The sequence below is a fragment of the Nerophis ophidion genome, linkage group LG06 (assembly GCF_033978795.1).
Source record: "Nerophis ophidion isolate RoL-2023_Sa linkage group LG06, RoL_Noph_v1.0, whole genome shotgun sequence".
Taxonomy (NCBI): Eukaryota; Metazoa; Chordata; class Actinopteri; order Syngnathiformes; family Syngnathidae; genus Nerophis; species Nerophis ophidion.
This window is the reverse complement of record NC_084616.1, coordinates 18,673,966-18,698,153: the sequence shown is the minus strand read 5'-3', so window position 1 is coordinate 18,698,153 and position 24,188 is coordinate 18,673,966. Positions and strand designations below refer to the sequence as shown.

General features: G+C 40.0%; 3 protein-coding genes across 5 annotated transcripts in view; 1 reads left to right on the top strand and 2 right to left on the bottom strand.

Moving 5' to 3' along the window:
- The window catches only part of LOC133554328 (uncharacterized), a 5,395-nt gene extending 1,439 nt beyond the window's left edge, over positions 1-3,956 (bottom strand). Inside the window, exons 1-2 of one of the 2 annotated variants that reach the window (XM_061902933.1) lie at positions 3,433-3,931; positions 1-36 (exon numbers count right to left, since the gene is read on the bottom strand). The exon at positions 1-36 is cut by the window's left edge and continues 153 nt beyond it. In XM_061902933.1, the coding sequence (XP_061758917.1) occupies positions 1-36; positions 3,433-3,558 (162 nt within the window). In that variant the 5' untranslated portion in view covers positions 3,559-3,931. Of the gene's footprint in view, positions 37-3,432 lie in introns of both variants that reach the window. The other variant, XM_061902934.1, reaches the window with a different exon arrangement.
- fbln2 (fibulin 2) overlaps positions 1-24,188 on the bottom strand; it is a 345,987-nt gene that overhangs the window by 117,668 nt on the left and 204,131 nt on the right.
- Positions 2,934-14,731, top strand: LOC133554327 (monocarboxylate transporter 2-like). Of its 2 annotated transcripts, XM_061902931.1 has the most exons (6): positions 2,951-3,033; positions 6,906-7,006; positions 7,105-7,334; positions 7,459-7,602; positions 11,781-12,614; positions 12,690-14,731. In XM_061902931.1, the coding sequence occupies exons 2-6, from the start codon at positions 6,906-6,908 to the stop codon at positions 12,863-12,865; spliced, it is 1,485 nt and encodes a 494-aa protein (XP_061758915.1). In that variant the 5' UTR covers positions 2,951-3,033; the 3' UTR covers positions 12,866-14,731. The 2 variants fall into 2 exon arrangements, with proteins under 2 accessions (XP_061758916.1, XP_061758915.1); XM_061902932.1 differs by lacking the exon at positions 6,906-7,006 and having other exon boundaries at positions 2,934-3,033.

Here is a 24,188-nt window from a genome sequence, read left to right as displayed (position 1 = left end):
CTTCACACATATGGGACAAAGTCCATCATACAGCACCTTAAGAAGAGCAAAATAAAGTGTCATTTGCATCATCAGCATCATAATTTATACCCTTTAAAAATATAATGAGTAGCTGTTCCTGATGTCATTGTGCTTTGCGTAAGGAGACCATTACATTGTTAAACATCCATCCATCCATCCATCCATTTTCTACCGCTGATTCCCTTTTGGGGAAGTTGGGTATATGTACAAACTCCGTTTCCATATGAGTTGGGAAATTGTGTTAGATGGAAATATAAACGGAATACAATGATTTGCAAATAATTTTCAACCCATATTCAGTTGAATATGCTACAAAGACAACATATTTTATGTTCAAACTGATAAACCCTTTTTTTTGTGCAAATAATCATTAACTTTAGAATTTGATGCCAGCAACATGTGATAAAGAAGTTGAATAAGGTGGCAATAAATACTGATAAAGTTGAGGAATGCTCATCAAAAACTTATATGGAACATCCCACAGGTATGCAGGCTAATTGGGATCAGTTGGGTGCCATGATTGGGTATAAAAGCAGCTTCCATGAAATGCTGAGTAATTCACAAACAAGGATGGGGTGAGGGTCACCACTTTGTAAGCAAATTGTCGAACAGTTTTAGAACACCATTTCTCAACGAGCTATTGCAAGGAATTTAGGGATTTTACCATCTACGGTCCGTAAAATCATCAAAAAGTTCAGAGAATCTGGAGAAATCCCTGCACATAAGTGATGATATTACAGACTTTTGATCCCTCAGGCAGTACTGCATCAAAAACCAACATCAGTGTGTAAAGGATATCACCACATGGACTCAGGAACACTTCATAAAACCCCTGTCAGTAACTACAGTTGGTTGCTACACATGTAAGTGCAAGTTAAAACTCTACTATGCAGAGCCAAACCCATTTATCAACAATATCCTGAAACGCTGCCGGCTTGGCTGGGCCCGAGCTCACCTAAGATGGACTGATGCAAAGTAGAAAGGTGTTCTGTGGTCTGACGAGTCCACATTTCAAATTATATTTGGAAAAAGAGAACGTGGTGTCCTCCAGAACAAAAAGGAAAATAACCATTCGGATTGTTATAGGCGCAAAGTTCAAAAGCCAGCATCTGTGATGGTATGGGGGTGCATTAGTGCCCAAGGCATGGGTAACTTACACATCTGTGAAGGCACCATTAATGCTGAAAGGTCCATACAGGTTTTGGAGCAACATATGTTGTCATCCAAGCAACGTTATCATGGGTGCCCCTGCTTATTTCAGCAAGACAAGTAATACAACAGCGTAGCTTCGTAAAAAAAGAGTGCGCCTGCTGTCCAGACCTGTCCCCCATTGAAAATGTGTGGCGCATTATGAAGCGTAAAATACGACAGCAGAGACCCCGGACTGTTGAACGACTGAAGCGCTACATAAAAGAAGAATGGGAAAGAATTCCACTTTCAAAGCTTCAACAATTACTTTCCTCAGATCCCAAACGTTTGAGTGTTGTTAAAAGAAAAAGTGATGTAACACAGTGGTGAACATGTCCTTTCCCAACTACTTTGGCACGTGTTGCAGCAATGAAATTCTAAGTTAATTATTATTTGCAAAAAAAAAAAAAAGTTTATGAGTTTGAACATCAAATATCTTGTCTTTGTAGTGCATTCAATTGAATATGGGTTGAAAAGGATTTGCAAATCATTGTATTCCGTTTATATTTACATCCAACACAATTTCCCAACTCATATGGAAACGGGCTTTGTATATACGGACAGACGGACAGACAGTCCGAGACAGACAGACGGACTTCAGGAGAGTTCCCTCAGGAAAATTTTAATTCCTGCAGCAGTGTACAGAGCCCCTAAAGGGACATAGATGTTTTGCGAGACCTTGCAATCATTTTTTTTTTCCTATGTCAGTGAACCGGAAGTAAAACAGACACAGCGATGGTGAAGTGAAGTGAAGTGAATTATATTTATATAGCGCTTTTCTCTAGTGACTCAAAGCGCTTTACATAGTGAAACCCAATATCTAAGTTACATTTAAACCAGTGTGGGTGGCACTGGGAGCAGGTGGGTAAAGTGTCTTGCCCAAGGACACTACGGCAGTGACTAGGATGGCGGAAGCGGGAATCGAACCTGCAACCCTCAAGTTGCTGGCACGGCCACTCTACCAACCGAGCTATACCGCCCCAACATGAAGTGAACCAGAAGTGCAACAGACACAGTGATGGAAGAGCGGGAGCATGTGGGAGCCTACCCATCATCTGTGCTCTGTTGTGATTGATTGATTGAAACTTGTATTAGTAGATTGCACAGTACAGTACATATTCCGTACAATTGACCACTAAATGGTAACACCCGAATAAGTTTTTAAATTTGTTTAAGTCGGGGTCCACTTTAATCAATTCATGGTACTATAGTTGTGGGACTATAATACGTCAGTTGCAACCATGGAGGACGATTCGGAGCAGTTCTTAGTGTCTAGAGAGGTTCCAAAAGAGGACATTAGACGAATGAAGAGAGACAAGGTGAGCATACAATTCTGGTTCACCATCGCTGTGTCTGTTTCACTTCCGGTTCATTGACATAGGAAAATCTCGCAAAACACTTTTTTCCCTCCATGTCCCTTTAGGGGCTCCGTAGAATTGTGATCAAATTTAAAATGTAAAAAGTAAATAATTGGATATTAATGGAAATAAAATAGAAAATATTACAATAGGATTAAAAATAAAAGGCAAGGATAAGAATAAGAATATAACAGTAAAAAATATGAATACAACATGATAAACTAGGCAGTAGTGACCATGTTATGAACATATATTGTGCTGGTATTTGTTGGAGTTTGCAGTATTACTGCTGGTAGTGGTCCTACACTCGCAGTATTACTGTCTTGTTGCATCCCTGACATTTAAAACTAAAGCCAACTATATTTGGTGGTGTCCAGTTTAACACGCCAGCCAAGTTCATGCTTTAGTTTCTTTGAGGACAAGCTGCTGCTAACCGTCCAGGAGGTCTTGATCCAGGATTTTGAAGGTGATGCTCTTGACATGAATGGTGGGAGGATGGATTGAACATCATTTTAATCTCACATTTTTCTTGACTGTTTTTTTTCTGAGTTTCTGCCACTAATCAAGATAGTTGACACAACTAAATCTTCTGACTTTAATCTTACATTTTTCTGACTTGATCACAAACAATGATTGAATATCTACAGCAGAATTAGACACAAAACAAATGTTATTTTCTTCTTGGACTCCAGCTGTCCAGTGACTCGGTTGGACTATTTTAGCCACTGTTTGACACCAAGTTACCTTTTTTGGCAGGAGTGGACGCAAACCGATCACTGTACGTCATATTTCCACGATAACATTCATCACAGCATACGTTATGTGTACATAATGCGTACAATATGTGGAATATGTCATAACTCACCTTCACCCCGGACTGAGAGGCGAGGTTCCGATGATGTCTGCAGAGAACATTTGCCACACTCGTCCTGAAATGAATAGAAGGCAGTCTGCCTAAAGCTAAAACACCCATTTTGATGTTGGTAAACATTTTTACTTCGAATTAGAGTAGGACTCAAACAGCTGACTACTGAATTATGACACCGAACCACAAGGAGCCGATCCCTTGTGTGCTTCCGGGCCCGAGCAGTCACGGACAATGCCGAGCACTCACGGACAATGCCGAGCACCCACGGACAACGCCGGGCACCCACGTGGGATTTAACCGGAAAATGATTTCTCGTCGCCAAGCAAAAGCCGCGCATGCTCAGAAAAGTAGCGTCAGATGCACCGAACTACCTAAGATTGCTAGCTAAGAGTACTACTTCGAACCTGTGTAGCAACATTCATCCTCAACAGCAGTTGGAGCAAACAATAAACAAACACTAACCCTAAAAAAAAAAAAAAAAATTGATATTTTCCTACTTTGACTCGTGGCGTTACATAAAGTCATACGGACTGTACAACGGAAGCTAACCGATAGGCGTGGTTCTCACAACTTCCGGGCTTAGTAAACGTTGCCAGATGGAAAAGGACAACTTATCGTGCTCGACGCTGTCATATTTAGGAACATTATCCTACATACCTCATTTCGAGAAGTTTCCGACCATCTGCTACATTAAACATTGCCATGAGTTTTAATTCACATCGTGTAAAATATGACGCAGCTTTGAACCTAAATAAACTAGCAGCATTGAAAAGTCAAGTGAGACAATGTACAACGTGTCTTCTGTTTGTGTTTGCTGATAGACATGCATTGAATGGGTGTAATTATTGTACATTTAGGTGAACTTATTGTACATAATGGGATTTGTTTGTACATATTGATCATGCAGTGTGCAGAGGTTGTAATTGTCGAGGTAGTACGTCTGGTAACCCTGCATTCAGCTATCGACATAAAGATGCAACATTTTAAATTACCGCTTGGGGGCGATATCACTGCATATAAAGCTACACCATCATATACTTTATGTCAGGGGTCGGGAACCTTTTTGGCTGAGAGAGCCATGAAAGCCAAATATTTCAAAATGTATTTCCATGAGAGCCACATTATATTTTTTGACACTGAATACAACTAAATTAGTTAAATTTTAAGTAAGACCAACATTTTTAGAGTATGATAAGTCTATTATTCTTTTTAATAACATTGTTATTCTAAAGTTAACCAACAATAAATATAATACTTCTTACCATTAATGCGACATTTTGAACAGGTGCGGTAGAAAACGGATGGTTGGATTAAAATGCATGAGAATGTTTTATACTTTGAACGTTATTTTTAACACTGTGATTACCAGCGGAATTATTCATTACTTATCGTGTTAAGCAATCTCAGCTAAGATTTATCTGAAAGCCAGATGCAGTCATCAAAAGAGCCACATCTGGCTCTAGAGCCATAGGTTCCCTACCCCTGCTTTATGTAGACAGAAACATTAGCATAAACTGTTGGACAACTGACAAATGTAGACTATACAAAATGAGCTCTTGTTATTTTTAATCATCCATCCATCCATCCATTTTCTACCGCTTATTCCCTTTTGGGGTCGCTGGCGCCTATCTCAGCTACAATCGGGCGGAAGGCGGGGTACACCAATCAGAATTATAAAATAGAGACAAATTCCTTTATTCCTAACAGTTTTCTTGTTAATAAATAACAAGGGTTTACATTCTACTGCGATGAGGTGGCGATTTGTCCAGGGTGTACCCAACATTCCGCCTGATTGTAGCTGAGATAGGCACCAGCGACCCCCACGACCCCAAAGGGAATAAGCGGTAGAAAATGGATGGATGGATGGGTTTACATTCTAGTCCCACAAAAAACTCTCAAAATGCAACAGTCAATAGCAATTGTAATAGTTGTTTTGATTCATGTTAAAAAAAAACAAAAAACATTGGTGATCACTGATACAGTTTCAATTTAACTGAACTTTGCAAGGAGTTTGAGTGTTCTCTTAGTTGCTTGTGAGGTTTTTCCTCCAAGTACTCCGACTTCCTCTCAGAGTAAAACCAAACAAGCATATTTATTTCAGCATCTAAATTGTCCAGAGGTGTGAATGTGGATCTTATTTGTCCATATTTATACAATGTGGATGACTGCTCACCAGTCCAGGGTCGAGACCTGACCCGTCTCTCAAAGTCCAAGTCTGCTAGGTTAGACTCCGAGCCTGCTTGTGACGTCAAGAGGAATAAAAAAATGATGCACACAGGAACAAAAACTGCAATTACTCCGTGTAAGTCAACAGCAAGAATCATTTAATTATATATCAATTTAAACGGTACTGTAAACACTACTGCGGGGTGGGACAAGAAAAACAGCCCCATGAGTCCATTTGTTTGTTGACTGTAGTAAGAAATACAAGCACTCTCCACAGGGGCTGCCAATCAACCAGGAGTAATTTAATAATACATTTGAAGGCAGTACATCACTGAAGGCAAATATGTTTAAAAAAAACAATGTGTTGGATCAGATTTGCTCCTTGCCTTTGTTCCATACAATCAATTGTGTTTGGACAGCTGAGACTAGAGATGAAGCTGAGGCACCCCCCCAAGCTGAGGGAAGTAAAACAAGTTCCACTTTTTTTAAATGCACGTATTTTCCGTTGGGTCACTTTCAACTTACTCTATTGGAAGAACAATGAAACAAGCTCCATTGGGTTGATGTCAATAGACACTAATAATTAACAGCCACGAATAGACAATAAGAAAGCATATGCTCATTTGTGAAAGAAAACACCAATATTTCCTAACAGTGAAAGGGTGGGTCCATCAAGCAGAGGCAGGGGGTAAGGGGGTGTGCTGTCTCTTTTTAGGCCCCGGTTTGTAATATCCCACATGAAAAAGCTTGACTATAGTACAGTAGTCACACATGCTTTCAGTGTTAACTCTTTTTTTATATTTGTTTAATGTGATTTTTATTTTCACTTCTACACACACGAAGTTGGAATACAAATGAATTACCACTGCATCAGTTGTGCAGTTAGAAAATCCGACCCGGTGTTTTCTTCTATGCTTTCTTCTTTTCTTTTGTTGTTGTTGTTGTTGGTATCAAGTGGTGTCATTTGTCGTATGAATCCTGCACAGAGGAAAAACACATGATAAGCTTTCATTTACCCCCAGGAGAAATAAACATGCACATTTTAAAGAGATGTATTTCAACCCTAGAATTGTGATTCGCCTCCAAACTGTCACTAAAAGAGACACACAACTATAATGTACCTGCCTCTATTGTGCACCTCATTACTTTTAATGCAATAGTAGTCCCTTACCTTTCGGAGCTTTGCAGCATGACGGTAAACATTCTTAAAACACAGACTATTTAACAGCAGTTGTTATAGAGCACAATGTCATGAGTGATTGTTCGAAGCTTACCTGTTTCCCCCCTTCCTGACACGTGACAAGATGAAAAGACTTGCAGTAGGGCCTCTATCAGGGCGGCAGTCACACTCCGGCACAGCAACACACTTCATTGGCCGGCCAGAACACTTAAGAATTGTGCAGAGGTGTGGTTTTTGGCTTGCACTTTGAGTCTGCAGATTACGGTCACAGTTTTGGAGTCTCAACCTTAACTTTTTTTTTTTTACATCTGTTCTCTATTCAGGCCTAAATCCAACATGCCGCCGGAAGCAGAAACCAGTCTGGGCTACATTCCTCCTGACGGAGGCTGGGGCTGGGCCGTCGTCTTCGCGGCCTTTATCTCCATTGGATTTGCTTACGCCTTTCCCAAGTCGCTCACCATCTACTACAAGGAGATTCAAGAATATTTTTCTGTTTCCTACAGCCAGATTGCTTGGGTGTCCTCGGTCATGCTTGCATCAATGTATGCTGGAGGTCAGTCGTCAACATCCCTCTAAAATTGTCTCATATATCTGTGCAGTTTTAATACATTGAATTGAGACAGCCATATAATTGTAATAACTTATTGCTGTTAACTTTACATCTCTGTCCTTTGCAGGGCCCGTGAGCAGCATTCTTGTGAATCGCTATGGCAGCAGACCCGTGGTCATGGTTGGTGGGGTAATGGTTGGCTGTGCTATGGTGCTCGCCTCTTTTGGAACAACTATCTTCCATCTGTACCTCTGCGTTGGAGTAATTGGAGGTAATCTAACAGTTTTCAAATCAATAATTACACGTATTACATGTGTGCAATTGCTCCAAATGTTTGATGGATTAGATGTTGCAACGATTGCACAGTAATGTTAAAGATGGTCATGTGTACTTTATGTGGCCTGGTTGATTTATAGAATTCTTCATCAGAATTGAATATTGTAAAGCAGAGTTTCCAGCCTTTAATTTTTAAATAGAATGTGGTGCACCTACAAATATATTTAGGTTCATTTCGATACATTAGAACACACAGGGCCCAATGGCCAGATCTGGGCCGCCTCACCATTTTGTGTGACCTGCAAAATCCTGGATATAATGTGCGTCAATACAGTACTTACTATATTTCTAAAGAGCGCACCGGAATATGAGCCACACACACTAAATTTTAGAAGAAAATAATAGGATTTCATATATTAGCCACACCGGACTATGTCGCGAAATGTGTTATTTACAGAGAAAGATTTTGTAAATGTTTGTTTACATACCTTGATTGTTTCAAAACGGTGTCTGTAACACGGCAGTAAAACGGTTGATCAAACAAAACAGAAGTCATCGTCATGGACCCACTAACTGCGGAAGCTAACTTTCCATTTGGCTAAACATGCTCAATAACTCCACAGTGATATTTTGTGAAATTTATCAATCAATCAATCAATATTTATTTTATATAGCCATAAATCACTAGTGTCTCAAAGAGCTGCATAAACCAAAACACAAACCACAACGACATCCTCGGTAGAGCCCACATAAGGGCAAGGAAAACTCACCCCAGCTGACCACCGCATATGTGGTCAGCTTTAGGGGCATGTAGAGTTGAGTGTCATCAGCATAACAGTGAAAGCTAACACCATATTTGCGTATGATGTCACCTAGCGGCAGCATGTATATGCTGAAGAGTGCAGGGCCAAGGACCGAACCCTGGGGAACTCCACACGTTACCTTAACATAGTCCGAGGTCACATTGTTATGGGAGACGCACTGCATCCTTTCAGTAAGATAGGAGTTAAACCAAGACAGGGCTAAGTCTGACTTACCAATTCGTGTTTTGATGCGCTCTAATGAAATTTTATGATCGACGGTATCGAAAGCAGCGCTAAGATCGAGGAGCAGCAACATAGATGACGCATCAGAAGCCATCGTTAGCAATAGATCATTAGTCATTTTTGCGAGGGCTGACTCCGTAGAGTGATTTGCCCTGAAACCGGATTGAAAGGTTTCACATAGATTGTTAGACGCTAAGTGTTCATTTAGCTGCTCTGCAACAATTTTTTCGAGGATTTTTGAAATAAAGGGAAGGTGAGACACTGGTCGGTAGTTTACCTTGAGGTCAGGATCGAGGTCAGGTCTTTTAAGGAGAGGATGAATAACCACTTTTTTGAATGCTAGGGGAACAGTGCAAGAGGAAAGTGATAAGTTTATAATATTTAGCACTGATGGACCTAATAAGACAAAGAGCTCCTTGATAAGTTTCCCAGGAAGTGGGTCAAGTAAACATGTTGTTTGTTTTTTTCGATTTACACGTTGTAACAATTCTTCTAATGTTATTTCATCAAAACGAGAAAAACTATTTTGGAGGGCAGTATCCACCGTATATACAGACGTATCTGTGTTAATAGAACCCAGCTGTACCTGGGACGCATTGTCTTTAATCTCCTTTCTAATGAGTTTAATTTTCTTGTTAAAGAATTTCATAAAGTCATCTGCCGAGTGGGTGGAGCTACTTGAAGGAGTCCCTTGTTGAATTAGCGATGTTACCGTACTAAACAAAAATTTAGGATCGTTTTTATTAAGGCGGATGAGATTTGAGTAATATTTAGCTTTAGCTAAGGTAAGCATGCGTTTATAAATTATTAAACTATCACTCCATGCTTGATGGTAAAACTCAAGTTTAGTCGCGCGCCATTTGCGTTCCAGCTTTCTACATGATCATTTCTGAGCTCTAGTTTCTTCTGTAAACCATGGGGTACGCCTTTTTGGAGCCTTTTTTAACTTCAACTGTACTATACTATCAATGGTTTCGCGCAGGGCGTAGTTAAAGTTGTTAGTGAGGTTATCAATAGAGCCCACATAATTTGGGAATGGTGCCATTACCGAGGGCAGTAGGCCAGCAAGAGTTGTCGTTGTGGCAGCATTAACGTTGCGGCTGCCATAGCAGTTATTATTATTATTAGCTTGCCGAACATGAGTCTGAACCTCAAATTTTATAAGGTAATGATTGGACATTACTTTAGTACACGGGAGTATCATAACTTTGGAAACGGTGATGCCCCTGACAAGCACTAGGTCTATCGTATAACCTTTGCGGTGCGTGGGTTCATTTATTATTTGTGTAAGACGACAGCTATCAATTATAATCTGGAGCGCCACGCACGGTGGGTCAGATGGGGTATTCATATGGATATTAAAGTCCCCCATTATAATTATATTATCGGCATGCGTCACTAGATCAGCAACGAACTCTGAGAATTAATTGATAAAGTCCGAATAGGGCCCTGGGGGGCAGTAGATAACAGCCAGGTGTAGAGGCAGCGGTGTGACAGACCTCATAGTAAGCACCTTAAACAATTTATATTTATTATTTAGGTTAGGACTAAGGTTAAAGTTTTCATTATATATTAGTGCAACCCCCCCACTCCTTTTAAGGGGACGGGCAATATGCACATTCGTATAGTTAGGAGGAGATGCCTCATTTCGTGCTAAAAAGTCGTCTGGTTTAAGCCAGGTTTCACTGAGACAATGACGTTAAGATTGTTGTCTCTAATGACCTCATTAACTAATAACATTTTGGGAGACAATGATCTTATGTTTAAAAAGCCCATATTATAGGTAGTGGGCTGTTTTAAGGAGTTTTTGATCAAATTATCCGTAGTAGCAATATTAATTATGTTGCGTTTATTATGCATAGTGCACTTAAAATAGGTACGACCATATCTAGGAATTGATATGACGGGAATTTTCCGATTGTTTGCTTGTTGCTGCAATAAACTGAACACATCATAATTTGCCACCTCAGTAGAACGCATGTCCAACTCTGACATAGCCATAGCAGAACAAACTTGTTCTAACTTAACCAACTCCTCACCCAGACTAGTAGGCTCGCGTCTTCCATTTAAATCCAGCTTCAGGATGGAAGGAAGTGGTGTTCTGTGGGGATTAGCCTTTTGCTTTGTTGTTAGCCCCGCTCAGCATCCGCACTTCTGCTTTCAATCACACCCTTTGCGTGTCTTCCTTTGACGGTTTTCGCTGGTACTATACACCGCTGCATCAAAGGCCGCTGGATGTAGCCGGCGAACTATTCCCGTGCTAGCGAGGTGGTCCAACATACACGCATCTTTCAGTCCAAAACGGCCCGTCTATCCACATCCAGAATTGTCTGGCGGTCATAAGTGATCACGGAGTGTCCACGCTGTAGCCAGCCATGAAATTTGCAGAATTGTCCGGTATTTTTGCCAAATGTTCCATTTCTACCAAGAGATTCTGCAAGCCCCAGCCCGTCCGGGCACCGCCATTTTGGATGGATTAAGTGAATTATATTTTTCTCTAGTGACTCAAAGCACTTTACATAGTGAAACCCAATATCTAAGTTACATTCAAACAAGTGTGGGTGGCACTGGGAGCAGGTGGGTAAAGTGTCTTGCACAAGGACACAACAGCAGTGACTAGGATGGCAGAAGCGGGAGTCGAACCTGGAACCCTGAAGTTGCTGGCACGGCCACTCTACCAACCTAGTTATGTCGCCCATAAATTATGTGAATTTACTGAGGAATTTTTCAAATTGAAACAATTACAAAAGAATGGCATTGTAAATTAATATACTAACACAGACACTCTTAGACATGTTAGCATATTAGCTAATTCAATATGTATCATAGTTGCCTTCCGCCTATTCATAAATCAACTTGTCTAGATTATGGTACCTCTCAAAAATGCATGTCTCACACAGCATTATTGGTAAAATCTCTGAAAAGCATCTCCTGATAAAGTCTTTTTGTGTACAGTATTGGAACACTACTGCTAATAAAAATCCCATCATGCAACCCCATAGAGTAGGCTTAATGGTTCACAGATGTAATTATTTGCATAGTGCTGCTATGTTGTGACATTTCTATTGTGGCCATTAAGCCACATCAATTATTTATGTGTTGACAAACCCCTCTATAATTTCAACAGGTTTTGGCCTTGCCTTCAACCTGCAGCCAGCTCTGACCATCATTGGAACATACTTCCACATGAAAAGGCCAATGGCGAACGGGCTGGCGATGACGGGAAGTCCAGTGTTTCTGTTCGCTCTGGCTCCTCTGAACCAGTATCTCTTTGATTCCTTTGGCTGGAGAGGAAGCTTTCTAATCTTGGGAGCCATTGTTTCGAACTGTTGCGTTGCTGGTTCTCTGATGAGACCCGTCAACAAAAAAGTGCAACCGCAACTAAAAACTGAGCCGGATGAGAGCAATGATGCAGAAAAAATGCCTATAGACAACCAAGCTGCAGAAAGCCTCGACGAGGGCAAGAAGAAGGGGTGTGTGCAGAAGTTCATAGACGTCTCGCTCTTCAAACACAGGGGATTCCTCATTTATATCATCGGTAATGTGGTCATGACCCTTGGCCTTTTTGCGCCTGTGGTCTTCTTAGCCCCGTATGCCAAAAATGAAGGCATTGATGAATATTCAGCAGCATTCTTGCTCTCCATTTTTGCCCTAGTAGACATGTTTGCTCGACCAGCAACCGGCTTCATCGGCAATATGAAGTGGATACGACCAAGAATCCAATATTTATTCAGCTTTGCTGTATCCTACAATGGAGTATGTCACCTTCTGTGCCCACTGGCGTCTGGATATGTGGGCCTTGTTATCTATGCCGTCTTTTTTGGGATGGCATTCGGGATGGTGTGTTCTCTGCTCTTTGAGGCGTTGATGGACCTAGTGGGTGCTCATCGTTTCTCCAGTGCAGTTGGACTTGTCACCATTATCCAGTGCGGCCCGGTGCTTCTCGGCCCTCCACTTTCAGGTTTGGAAAAACATTTTTTTTAATTGATTGCACACAATGCAGCATTTGTAATGGTGAATTAATCATGTCTTTCAGGAGCTCTAGTTGATATTTTTGGGGACTACAAGTACATGTACTACATGTGTGGTGTGTTTATGCTGGCGCCAGGCATGTTTTTCTTCATTATGCACTACTACAACTACAAGAAGCTGGACGATGAGCAGCGGCAGCGGTTGGCTGCGGAAAAGAGGAATTGCAAAGAGGCTGGCTAGTTTAAAATGAAGCAGGATGAAACACATGGATGACTTTTATTTGTAGGATTTCATGTGAGTGATATTAGAATGTAGTGAGGTGATGCTTATAGGTTTTCTTATAGAACATACCGTTAAGAGTTTTTTAAAATTAATATTTTTTCCTACCTCAGATTCGAAACTGCGGACTTTTTTAAATTTCGACACATATCTGCAGATGAACATTTGTTGTCTCAGTATTTGTGTGCAGTTTACTTTAAGCTCCAGTGACAAAACATATAAATAATACAAAGCCATTGTGCCTGCAGCACTAAAATTTTAAATATGTATTGTATTTATTTTCTGACAATTTTAACACTTTAAATGCACATGACTAAATGACTGCACCAGTATTATACAAAGAGAAGTATGCATTTAGTAAACCAAAACAAACTAAAAGAATCCAATAAAAAGACCTTAAAATAGGCTGATAGACGTGTCGCGTGATGAAGTTCATACCAGGTGAGCCACTACTGCCTTTGGACTTTTTTTTTTAACTTTAGAGTGGACCTGCCCTTTTTTCAGAATTTTGCCTATCGTTCAAAATCATTATAAAAGATATGATGATGGATGGATTTTTTTTCATGTATTCTAAATAATAAATAATCGCAAAAAAAAGTCTGATTACAACGGAGCCCATGGGAGCTCCACTATTCCACACATACCTGTAAAATCCGATAAATAACCATTTAAAAAGCCCCAGCAAATACTCAATTTACATTACGTAACTTAAATATTAATCAAGTACGAGTGATATAGTTTTTATAAACACTAACGCAGACAAACTATTTATAGCGGCGACGTGATCGCGGTGCCTATGTTTACATCATCGAGTGGTCTGCTGTTTTCTTGCTTCTCAGCTCCTTGTAGGTTTATTGTAGATCATAAATCACGCCCCTCACCTGAAAAGTAGAGAGGATATAATCCGACAAGTTGGGAACTGGCAGGAACGACACAACAAGTGATTGTACCCCTGCACCCGACCCCGTTTCTTTGCGAGGATTATGAGACAATTTATTTCTAAATGGGAATATATGAACATTCTAGCAGTCGGACACCTAATGACAGCAGACCTTGTGCAGTAAGTGGTATTTTATTATGTTTGTTGGCTCTCATAAAGTCTACAGTGAAGAGAAATGAGTGATAAAGAAAAAAAAAGCAAAAGTTGTAATACATTTTTTTAATTAATGCTTAAAATTATCAAAATACATAAATATTAAATGTTATTAGAAATGGACCCATTACTGCATTACATATGCATTGTGTATATAAAACCTTAATGAAGGTGTTAGAATGTGTTTTAGGGGCTCTATAGGGAGAATTGACTGGCTCCCATAAGCTCCATTGTAAGCAAACTTTTGATCTCTTTTGTTTAATATTAAGAAGACAATAAAAAAAAAACCTCCGTCGTCATGTCTTTCATAATTATTGTGAACAATAGGCAAAATTGCCCAAAAGTGCAGTTCCCCTTTAAGTTCATATGCTCCATTCAACTTTAGTACAGGTTGCTCATTAAGATAAATACCTTATTAGTCCGATTTGTATGCATCTGTAAAATGACTGAGCATTTTTGGGCTTACCTGTTATTTGTGTCTGAATTATCTACGTGTTGCTAATCCTTCTCCAGGAAACGCTCTTACTTTGTTGTAAAAGTATGATCATCTTTTGTTTTGTCTAAACGTCTAGTTTGGAGAATTTCTTTTGTTTAGTTATGCAATCCCCCATTTTGTCAGCCGGACTCCTTCATTCGGGATGACATTTTTTCCTGCATTAATTGTTGCTGACTACCTGACACATTAACACTAGCACTGTCAGTGTAGTTCAATAAAGGTTAATAACAAAACAAAACGCTTTTCTACAAGCACCTGCAAGCTCACTTACGACCCCCTTCATGGTGACAAAGAGTAATACAATGCCTTTTAGTATATTTTTTCTGTATTCATGGTCTAATCAACAGCAATGTTTACAGTGTAGAAATTCATGGCGTTTCTGCAAACTGGCTGTTATATTGGTGACATGCAGACAAACAGAAATAGCCACTGCTTCAGCCAGAGGTGTGTGCAGTAATTGCTGACGGGTGACTGAAGGCACTCAGTTCCCCCTTATTTATTTAGCTTGCAGATTAAACAGACAGAAAATGTTCAGCACTGTCTGGTATCTATCCCGTATTTGTCATTGGTAAGTTCTCTTGCATGTTGATCAGACGAAAACGCCTAGCGCCAGCCTAATTTGGCTTTCTTTATTTTATATGTTTAGGACTCCATCCATCAATTTTCTACCCTTTGTCCCTTTTGGGGTGGCGGGGGGTGCTGGAGCCTATCTCTGCTGCATTTGTGCGGAAGGTGGGGTACACCCTGGACAAGTCGCCACCTCATCACAGGTCCAACACAGATAGACAGACAACATTCACACTCACATTCACACACTAGGGACCATTTAGTGTTGCCAATCAACCTATCCTCAGGTGCAGGTGTTTGGAGGTGGGAGGAAGCCGGAGTACCCAAAGGGAACCCACGCAGTCAAGGGGAGAACATGCAAACTCCACACAGAAAGATCCAGATAGCAGGATCGAACCCAGGACCTTCGTGTTGTGAGGCAGACGCACTAATCCCTCTTCCACCGTGCAGCCTGTATATGATCAGGAAATGTGCAAATTCAATGATTATTATTCAAGACAATAAAAACAAATGTTTTAATCATTCAGAAAATAGATAAATAACAGTTTAAAGGGCACATCTTAGTACTTATTTTATGTTATAATATTCCGTTTTTATTTTTATTTTTGACTAACAAGTGATGCTCTGTCTCCCCTGACCCCAGGCCGCTGGCTGATACTCTTTTTAGGACACCAATGGCCTGATATGTCAATTATTTGCGTGTATTAAAACATGGACAAACTTGATAGCGCACACAAATCTGATCCACTAAACTGGCGCACAAAGCATTATGGTACTTAAATGAGCAAAATAGAGAGCGCAATCCATTTAGCGCATCTGTCTTCATGAATATGCAGAATATATGCTGATTATTAGACAACCACAACACTGGGAGTAGAAGGTGCAAAATGCAAATATAATTATCAAGCCCACACACACGCACACATATATGTATATATAATAAACAATAAATAAAATCAACAAAAAATAATAGCAAAAAAGAAAAAGTACACATTAATAATCACACACTCCAACACGCACACACTCTCCTGAAGAAAAAAAAGGGGGGAGATGACAGACACACAAGGCCACTACCCCAGTAACCGGTCGCCGCACAGCACCGCTGCCTGCCAAATGGCTCACAGGGGCACGATGACAGGTCATGACAGGGTATGCGCAGTAACTTGACCAAGGCGGACAGGCGGTGAGACCCAGAAGCCCCCAACACAGAACCTGGCCGTGGCAGCCAGGGACGCCTACCCCTGCAGGTCAAAATGGCCCCAAGGGAAACAACAGCCTCCAACTAAAAAAAATTAGGAAATCATATATATAAATATAGCAATTTTTATTACAAACCCCATTTCCATATGAGTTGGGAAATAGTGTTAGATGTAAATATAAATGGAATACAATGATTTGCAAATAATTTTCAACCCATATTCAGTTGAATATGCTACAAAGACAACATATTTGATGCTCAAACTGATAAACAATTTTTTTGTGCAAATAATCATTACCTTTTGAATTTGATGCCAGCAACACGTGACAAAGAAGTTGAGAAAAAGGTGGCAATAAATACTGATAAAGTTGAGGAATGCTCATCAAACACTTATATGGAACATCCCACAGGTGTGCAGGCTAATTGGAAACAGTTGGGTGCCATGATTGGGTATAAAAGCAGCTTCCATGAAATGCTAAGTCATTCACAAACAAGGATGGTGCGAGGGTCACCACTTTGTAAGCAAATTGTCGAACAGTTTTAGAACAACATTTCTCAACGAGCTATTGCAAGAATTTCAGGGATTTTACCATCTACGGTCCGTAAAATAATCAAAAAGTTCATAGAATCTGGAGAAATCACTGCACGTTACAGACCTTTGATCCCTCAGGCGATACTGCATAAAAAAATGACATCAGTGTGTAAAGGATATCACCACATGGGTTCAGGAACACTTCATAAAACCACTGTCAGTAACTACAGTTGGTCGCCACATCTGTAAGTGCAAGTTAAAACTCTACTATGCAATGCCAAACCCATTTATTAACAACACCCTGAAACGCTGCCGGCTTGGCTGGGCCCAAGCTCACCTAAGATGAACTGATGCAAAGTCGAAAGGTGTTCTGTGGTCTGATGAGTCCACATTTCAAATTATATTTAGAAACAGAGGATGTGGTGTCCTCCAGAACAAATAGGAAAATAACAATTTGGATTGGTATAGGCGCAAAGTTCAAAAGCTAGCATCTGTGATGGTATGGGGGTGTATTAGTGCCCAAGGCATGGGTAACTTACACATCTGTGAAGGTACCATTAATGTTGAAAGTACCATACAGGTTTTGGGCCAACATATGTTGTCATCCAAGCAACGTTATCATGGACACCCCTGCTTATTTCAGCAAGACAATGCCAAGCCACATGTTTAACAGCGTGGCTTCGTAGTAAAAGAGTATGGGTACTTTCCTGGCCCATCTGCAGTCCAGACCTGTCTCCAATCGAAAATGTGTGGCGCATTATGAAGCGTGAAATACAACAGCGGAGACCCCGGACTGTTGAACGACTGAACCTCTACATAAAACAAGAATGGGAAATTTTCACTTTCGAAGCTTCAACAATTAGTTTCATCAGTTCCCAAACGTTTATTGAGTGTTGTTAAAAGAAAAGGTGATGTAATGCTGTGGGGAACATGTCCTTTCCCAACTACTTTGGCACGTGTTGATCATTATTTGCAAAAAAAAAAATAAAGTTTATGAGTTTGATCATCAAATATGTTGTCTTTGTAGAGCATTCAATTGAATATGAATTGAAAAGGATTTGCAAATCATTGTATTCCGTTTATATTTACATCTAACACAATTTCCCAAATCATATGGAAACGGGGTTTGTAAAATAAAGAACAACAAAACTAAGAAAAGGTGACACTTGACCACGGCGAGAGGGGGAGAGAGCCAGCAGCTAAGCAAGCAAGCAAGCAGAGAGGCGTCCTCCACCCTGCACCAGACGACAGCATGACACCCGGTATGAAGGGTGAGACAGCAGAGTGTGGGGTGCAGGGGGCCCCCAAGCACCTGATACTATACAGAGCCCCCCCCCCGCCAGGTGCTGCAAAACATGCCCACCACCAACCCCTTGCCAAGGCCCACAAAATGCCTGTGAGTGAGGACCTCCCCCGCCCCCACTGTAAAGTCCACCTCCCACACACCGAAAGCCATTGTCGCGCACCCCCTACGACTGCTGCAATGACACACATGCCGCCCACACCCTGCCACGCCGCCCCATCTAAAGAGGCCCGTGACATGTAGGAGCCAGAGGGTGACGCCGCTGTAAGATAACTTTGATTTATGTTTTTCAATATTTAGACTGTATAACAAAAAAAATCCATCCATCCATTTTCTACCGCTTATTCCCTTTTGGGGTCGCGGGGGGCGCTGGCGCCTATCTCAGCTACAATCGGGCGGAAGGCGGGGTACACCCTGGACAAGTCGCCACCTCATCGCAGGGCCAACAGAGATAGACAGACAACATTCACACTCACATTCACACACAAGGGCCAATTTTAGTGTTGCCAATCAACCTATCCCCAGGTGCATGTCTTTGGAAGTGGGAGGAAGCCGGAGTACCCAGAAGGAACCCACGCATTCACGGGGAGAACATGCAAACTCCATACAGAAAGATCCCGAGCCTGGATTTGAACCCAGGACTGCAGGAACTTCGTATTGTGAGGCAGACGCACTAACCCCTCTCCCACCGTGAAGCGGCTAATGTATGAAATCATATTTTTTCCTTCTGGATGGACAAAATAAGGTACTTGACTGTTTTATGCTTTTGTTTATTTACTAATTTATCATTCAAAAAAATCATATACTATGTATTTATAAAAACATTTTTAATATTATTTTAAGATGAGGCATATTTTTAATTATTGTCCGGGGTGGACAATTCAAAGCTGGCTTTTTCCTCAATCCTCAGTGTGATGTCACATACTTTGTTTGTTGTTGGTTTTCTGTTTTTCTATAAAGCATAGGAATTAATATAAACAAATATGAACAAATCTATAAGAATCAGTATTTCAAAATATTTTTTTTTAGGCCCTTTCCATGCATCAAGAAAGAGCTGTTCTAATCTGTAAGATGTTTTGAAAAAGTTTCATTAAAATTACTATACCAAATAATACCTTGCGAGAATCCGTTTGAATCGAGAATCGATTCTGAATCGAACCATCACCCAAGGAATCGGAATCGAATCTCATAGTTATGTGCCCAAAGAGTCAAGACCCCAACATTTTGTCATTAACTCGCAAGACAAGTTTAGACTTAATTATTAGCTTCTTTAGTTTAAGTATTTATTTCTTGTTTAGTGCTCTTACTTTTGTTTTCAACTTCTTATTTGCACTTCTCTTGTCTTGGCGCTGGCCCCAATTCTTGTAGCTGATTAGCAATCAGGACACACCTGATATGTGTAAAGTGCTTTGCATTTTACACATATTTGCTCTGCGTGTACTTCCCTACTGCACTACTCTTTTTTTTTTTTTTGACATAAAACATATTTTTACTGGCGCTATCCATGCGGTCCCTGCAACATGGGGTTCACTCACAACAAGCTATGGTCAGATGAAGCCTCATGAGGCATTGAACCACTTGAGCCAATTGGTTCAAGAATCTCTTGAAGCTTCTATGCATGCTGCGGCACAAGACTCCACCTGGTGGCCAAATGTATCATTACAACCAGCTGCATCTTAACCACAATAATGTGCTATCCATTGAATTGTTGCGTCAGTTATGACTTTTTGACATGTCAATTAATCATAGTTAATGTTTGAGGAAATGGTTTTACTAGTTAAATTAACAAAGTATGATTAAAAATGTTAATGTGTTTGATGTGAATTGTGTGTTTGTATTTTGCCATCATAGTAGAATCATATATGATCGGGCAGGTTGTAGAATGTTTTTCTATCACCTTCAGGAAATGGCATGAAGCAGAGGATGACAATATAATGTTACTTGGACAACAGGAGATTCAGTTCATTTTAGTTTTCGGTTTTAGCCAATTTTTTCTTTTTTTCTTTTTTGACAAAACCTCTCCATCTTCCAGCTGTCTATATCTCGTAGCTGTTCAGGTAAATTGTAACGTGTCATTTTTTCTTATATGATTGTAAACTAGCATGCATTTTTTTTGGGTCAAATAATCTTGTACAGAGAATGGTAGGAGTAAAGATCAGGGGTCGGAGGTCACCCGACTCAAATTTAATAAAGTGACAATGCCTGGGTGTTGGCCGGCCCCAAGGCTAGAACAACAAAGAGTAAGTGTCTTCGTGTAAAAGGTATTTAATGAGTGTTGTCCAAGAAGACATCAGGTGACTGATATCTGGCCCATACTCTTCTCCTGGAAGCTGCAGTTCTAGTCTGAGGCTCGCTAAATCAAATAAAGCTTTTTGTTCGATTCCTCGCTGGCGTCTTCTTGGCTCATCACCCATCACACAGTCACTCTGTCTTTGGGGAGTGACACGACCAACAATATTCAATACTGGTTAAAAGAATGAAAACAGAATGTGTTAGTTTATTAAATGTAATGTTTAAAGTGACGCCCTGCGATGAGGTGGCGACTTGTCCAGGGTGTACCCCGCCTTCCGCACGATTGTAGCTTGGATAGGCGCCAGCGCCCCCCACCCCCCCAAAGGGGAATAAGCGGTAGAAAATGGATAGATGGATGGATGTTTAATGTGACAGATACTTATATATTTTTAATACCACTGTGAAAATATATATATATTTTTTGGACAGTGTTGTCCTGATACTAATATTTTGGTACCAGTACCGGTACCAAAATTATTTCGATACTTTTCGGTACTTTTCAGTACTTTTCTAAATAAAGGGGAACACAAAAATGCATTATTGGCTTTATTTTAACAAAAAACATCTTAGGGTACATTAAACATATGTTTCTTATTGCGAATTTGTCCTTACATAAAATAGTGAACACACAAGACAACTTGTCATTTATTAGTAAGTAAGCAAACAAAGGCTCCTAATTCAGTCTGCTGACCTATGCAACACCATACTGGGTCATTTTTTATTTTATTGTTCGGTAAAAATTATTAAGGACAAGGGGTAGAAAATGAATTATTAATCCACTTGTTCATTTACTGCCAAATATCTGCTTATTTTCTCTTTTAAAATGTTCTATCTACACTTCTGTTATGTAATAATAATTTATTCTTCTGTTGTGTGGATGCTTTACATTATTTTTGGATGATACCACAAATTTGGGTATCAATCCGATACCAAGTAGTTACAGGATCATGCATTGGTCATTTTCAAAGTCCTCATGTGTCCAGGGACATATTTCCTGAGTTTTTAAACATAATGTGAATAAAAAAAAAACGAAAGAAGATGTTGTGTGCCAAAAAATATCGACTTAATTATAGTAGTATGGGCTAGATACGCTCCTGTACTTGGCATCATTACAGTTGATGTTAGGTGTAGATCCACCAATGGCATTTTTTTACATTTTGACACCATGGAGGAGAGGATTAGTCATTTAGAAGTAGCTAAAACACTGCCGATGGCGGATTGACATTAGCCGCTAGCTAGCCATGTCTTAAAGCAGTGGTTCTCAACCTTTTTTCAGTGATGTTCCCCCTGTGAACATTTTTGTTAATTCAAGTACCCAGTAATCAGAGCAAAGCATTTTGGGTTGAAAAAAAGACATAAAGAAGTAAAATACAGCACTATGTCATCAGTTTCTGATTTATTAAATTGTATAACAGTGCAAAATATTGCTAATTTGTAGTTGTCTTTCTTGAAATATTTGGAAAAAAAGATATAAAAATAACTGAAAACTTGTTGAAAAATAAACAAGTGATTCAATTATAAATAAAGATTTTTACACGTAGAAGTAATCATCAACTTAAAGTGCCATCGTTGGGGATTATTATAGAGATCCATCTGGATTCATGAACTTAATTCTAAACATTTCTTCACAAAAAAGACATTTTTAATATCAATATTTATGGAAATCTAGCTGTCAACACTGAATATTGCATTGTTATAGTTCTTTTCACAGTTTATGAACTTACATTCATATTTTGTTGAAGTATTATTCAATAAATATATTTATAAAGGATTCTTGAATTGTTGCTATTTTTAGAATATTTAAGAAAAATCTCACGTACCCCTTGGCATACCCTCAAGTACCCCCAGGGGTACGCGTACCCCCATTTGAGAACCACTGTCTTAAAGCACCTCTTCCGGTGGATATTTCAGTGTTATAACTTCACCTTTATTGTCAGTTTTTAAGACAAAATGCGTCCTTTCTCCCTTTTCTGTCTACACACTGTCTATTTGTAAGTACAATACTCTGTGATTGTGTGCTGCTGAACATGCTCGTCTGCTTGTAAAACCAGCAATGACAAGACGTAATGACGACTGGGGTGAGGGGGGGTTGCGGCACCGGTACTTTTTGGAGGTGGTATAGTACCAAATATGATTCATTAGTATTGCGGTACTATATTACCGGTATACCGTACTACCCCAATAGACTCATTCGAGAAGTAACATTGCCGATAATCTTGTCTTGTGGAATAAAATGTGTATGCACAAACCATAATGCTACTAAAGGTCAGCTGCTGATGATTCCAATACAAGTTAGCTATTTAATATTAATAACATAGTGGTAACAGGTTTGGATTGAGTTTGTTGTCATTCTTTGATCCTATTGGCAGGTTATAAAAAATTTGTTTCTCTATCCAGATCCCGAGCTGACCACAACTCTCAAAAAGCCTACATTTCCAATGCAGCTTGGGAGGTTTATGAGTTGTCAACTCTACTGGAAAATCTGGCTGAATAATGTCACGAAGAGGTCACGTGGTACAACCTGGCAGCAATGCGAGGCTTCACATGTCATCACTGCCGGCTCCACCCCTCCATCAAGCAATCCTCGGAACGCGATTCGCGGGAAAGCCCGCTCCATTACTCGGCACAGGCCTCGAAGTCTCTGCACATTTCTTCCCATTACTACACACAGCCATAACTTACCTCTAACAGATAAGGGGTACGTATGAAATAGGGGTCAGATAATGGCCACTGTCACCCTACATTACATGTTATACTTTGGTAACAAACAGCAGAAAAGTTACTTGCCAACATTTTCATTTTTCATTCCTTGAGAAAAGCTATGGCGCAGAATGAACCGTGGGTTAATTGTGCAGGAAAAATGCAGTCTGGTCACGATTTTAAAATGGTTTTACTCCACTGAGCGACAAAGGAAAATCAAAACTGCAGTCCGTGCTTTTAGTTTAGTTAACCTGCAAAAAGTGGCTTCATGCTGAAGGTCAGCCCCTGTGCACACGCTACACTGTACAACTCGACAGAGGGAAGTGAACCTGAGCACAGTGCATGGCTTTTGAAAATATTTGTTTGTGTCTTCATTGTGTGTTATTACTTTTGCCATGGAAGCTAATGTTTTCAGTCATGGGTCTGTGTTTGTGTCCATTTCCTTGAAAAAAAACATTGAAGTGGGATGATGTGTGCAGATTTACAATAAGTTGTACTTGTTATCGTTGTTTATGGTCATACATAAAGATTACAACCTCTTTATTTGGCGCTGACATTTATTAAGTTGTATTTCAATGGCCTATACCAGTGGTCCAGAACCACCGGGCCGCAGAATAATTTTTTATACATTTTTATTTAAAAAAAAAATAAATAAATAAAAAAAATATATATATATTTTTTAAATTAAATCAACATAAAAAACACAATATTCACTTACAATTAGTGCATCAACCACAAAAACCTCTCTTTTTCATGACAAAAACGTCCCTTTTTCATGACAAAGAAAAATAAAAAAATAAAAAAAGGATCCCCCAACCCCCCGGGCCGCGGGACAAATTATTAAGCGTTGACCGATCCGCGGATACAAAAAGGTTGGGGACCACTGGCCAATACCATTTCACTTTACAACAGGGGCAGTATGGCTCGGTTGGTAGAGTGGCTGTGCCTGCAACTTGAAGGTTCCAGGTTCGATCCCCGCTTCGGCCATTCTAGTCACTGCTGTTGTGTCCTTGGGCAAGACACTTTACCAGAGTTTGTTGTGTGTGTTGGATGAATACTTCATCAGACCAAAGGCGCAAGGCGAGAAGGCAGTCCGTGGGCAA

Coding starts and splice junctions, on each gene's coding strand:
- LOC133554327 (XM_061902931.1), top strand. CDS start 6,906: ATGAAAAGACTTGCAGTAGGGCCTCTATCAGGGCGGCAGTCACACTCC. Junction 7,335..7,458: donor TGCATCAATGTATGCTGGAG/GTCAGTCGTCAA, acceptor TGTCCTTTGCAG/GGCCCGTGAGCAGCATTCTT. Junction 7,603..11,780: donor CTGCGTTGGAGTAATTGGAG/GTAATCTAACAG, acceptor TAATTTCAACAG/GTTTTGGCCTTGCCTTCAAC.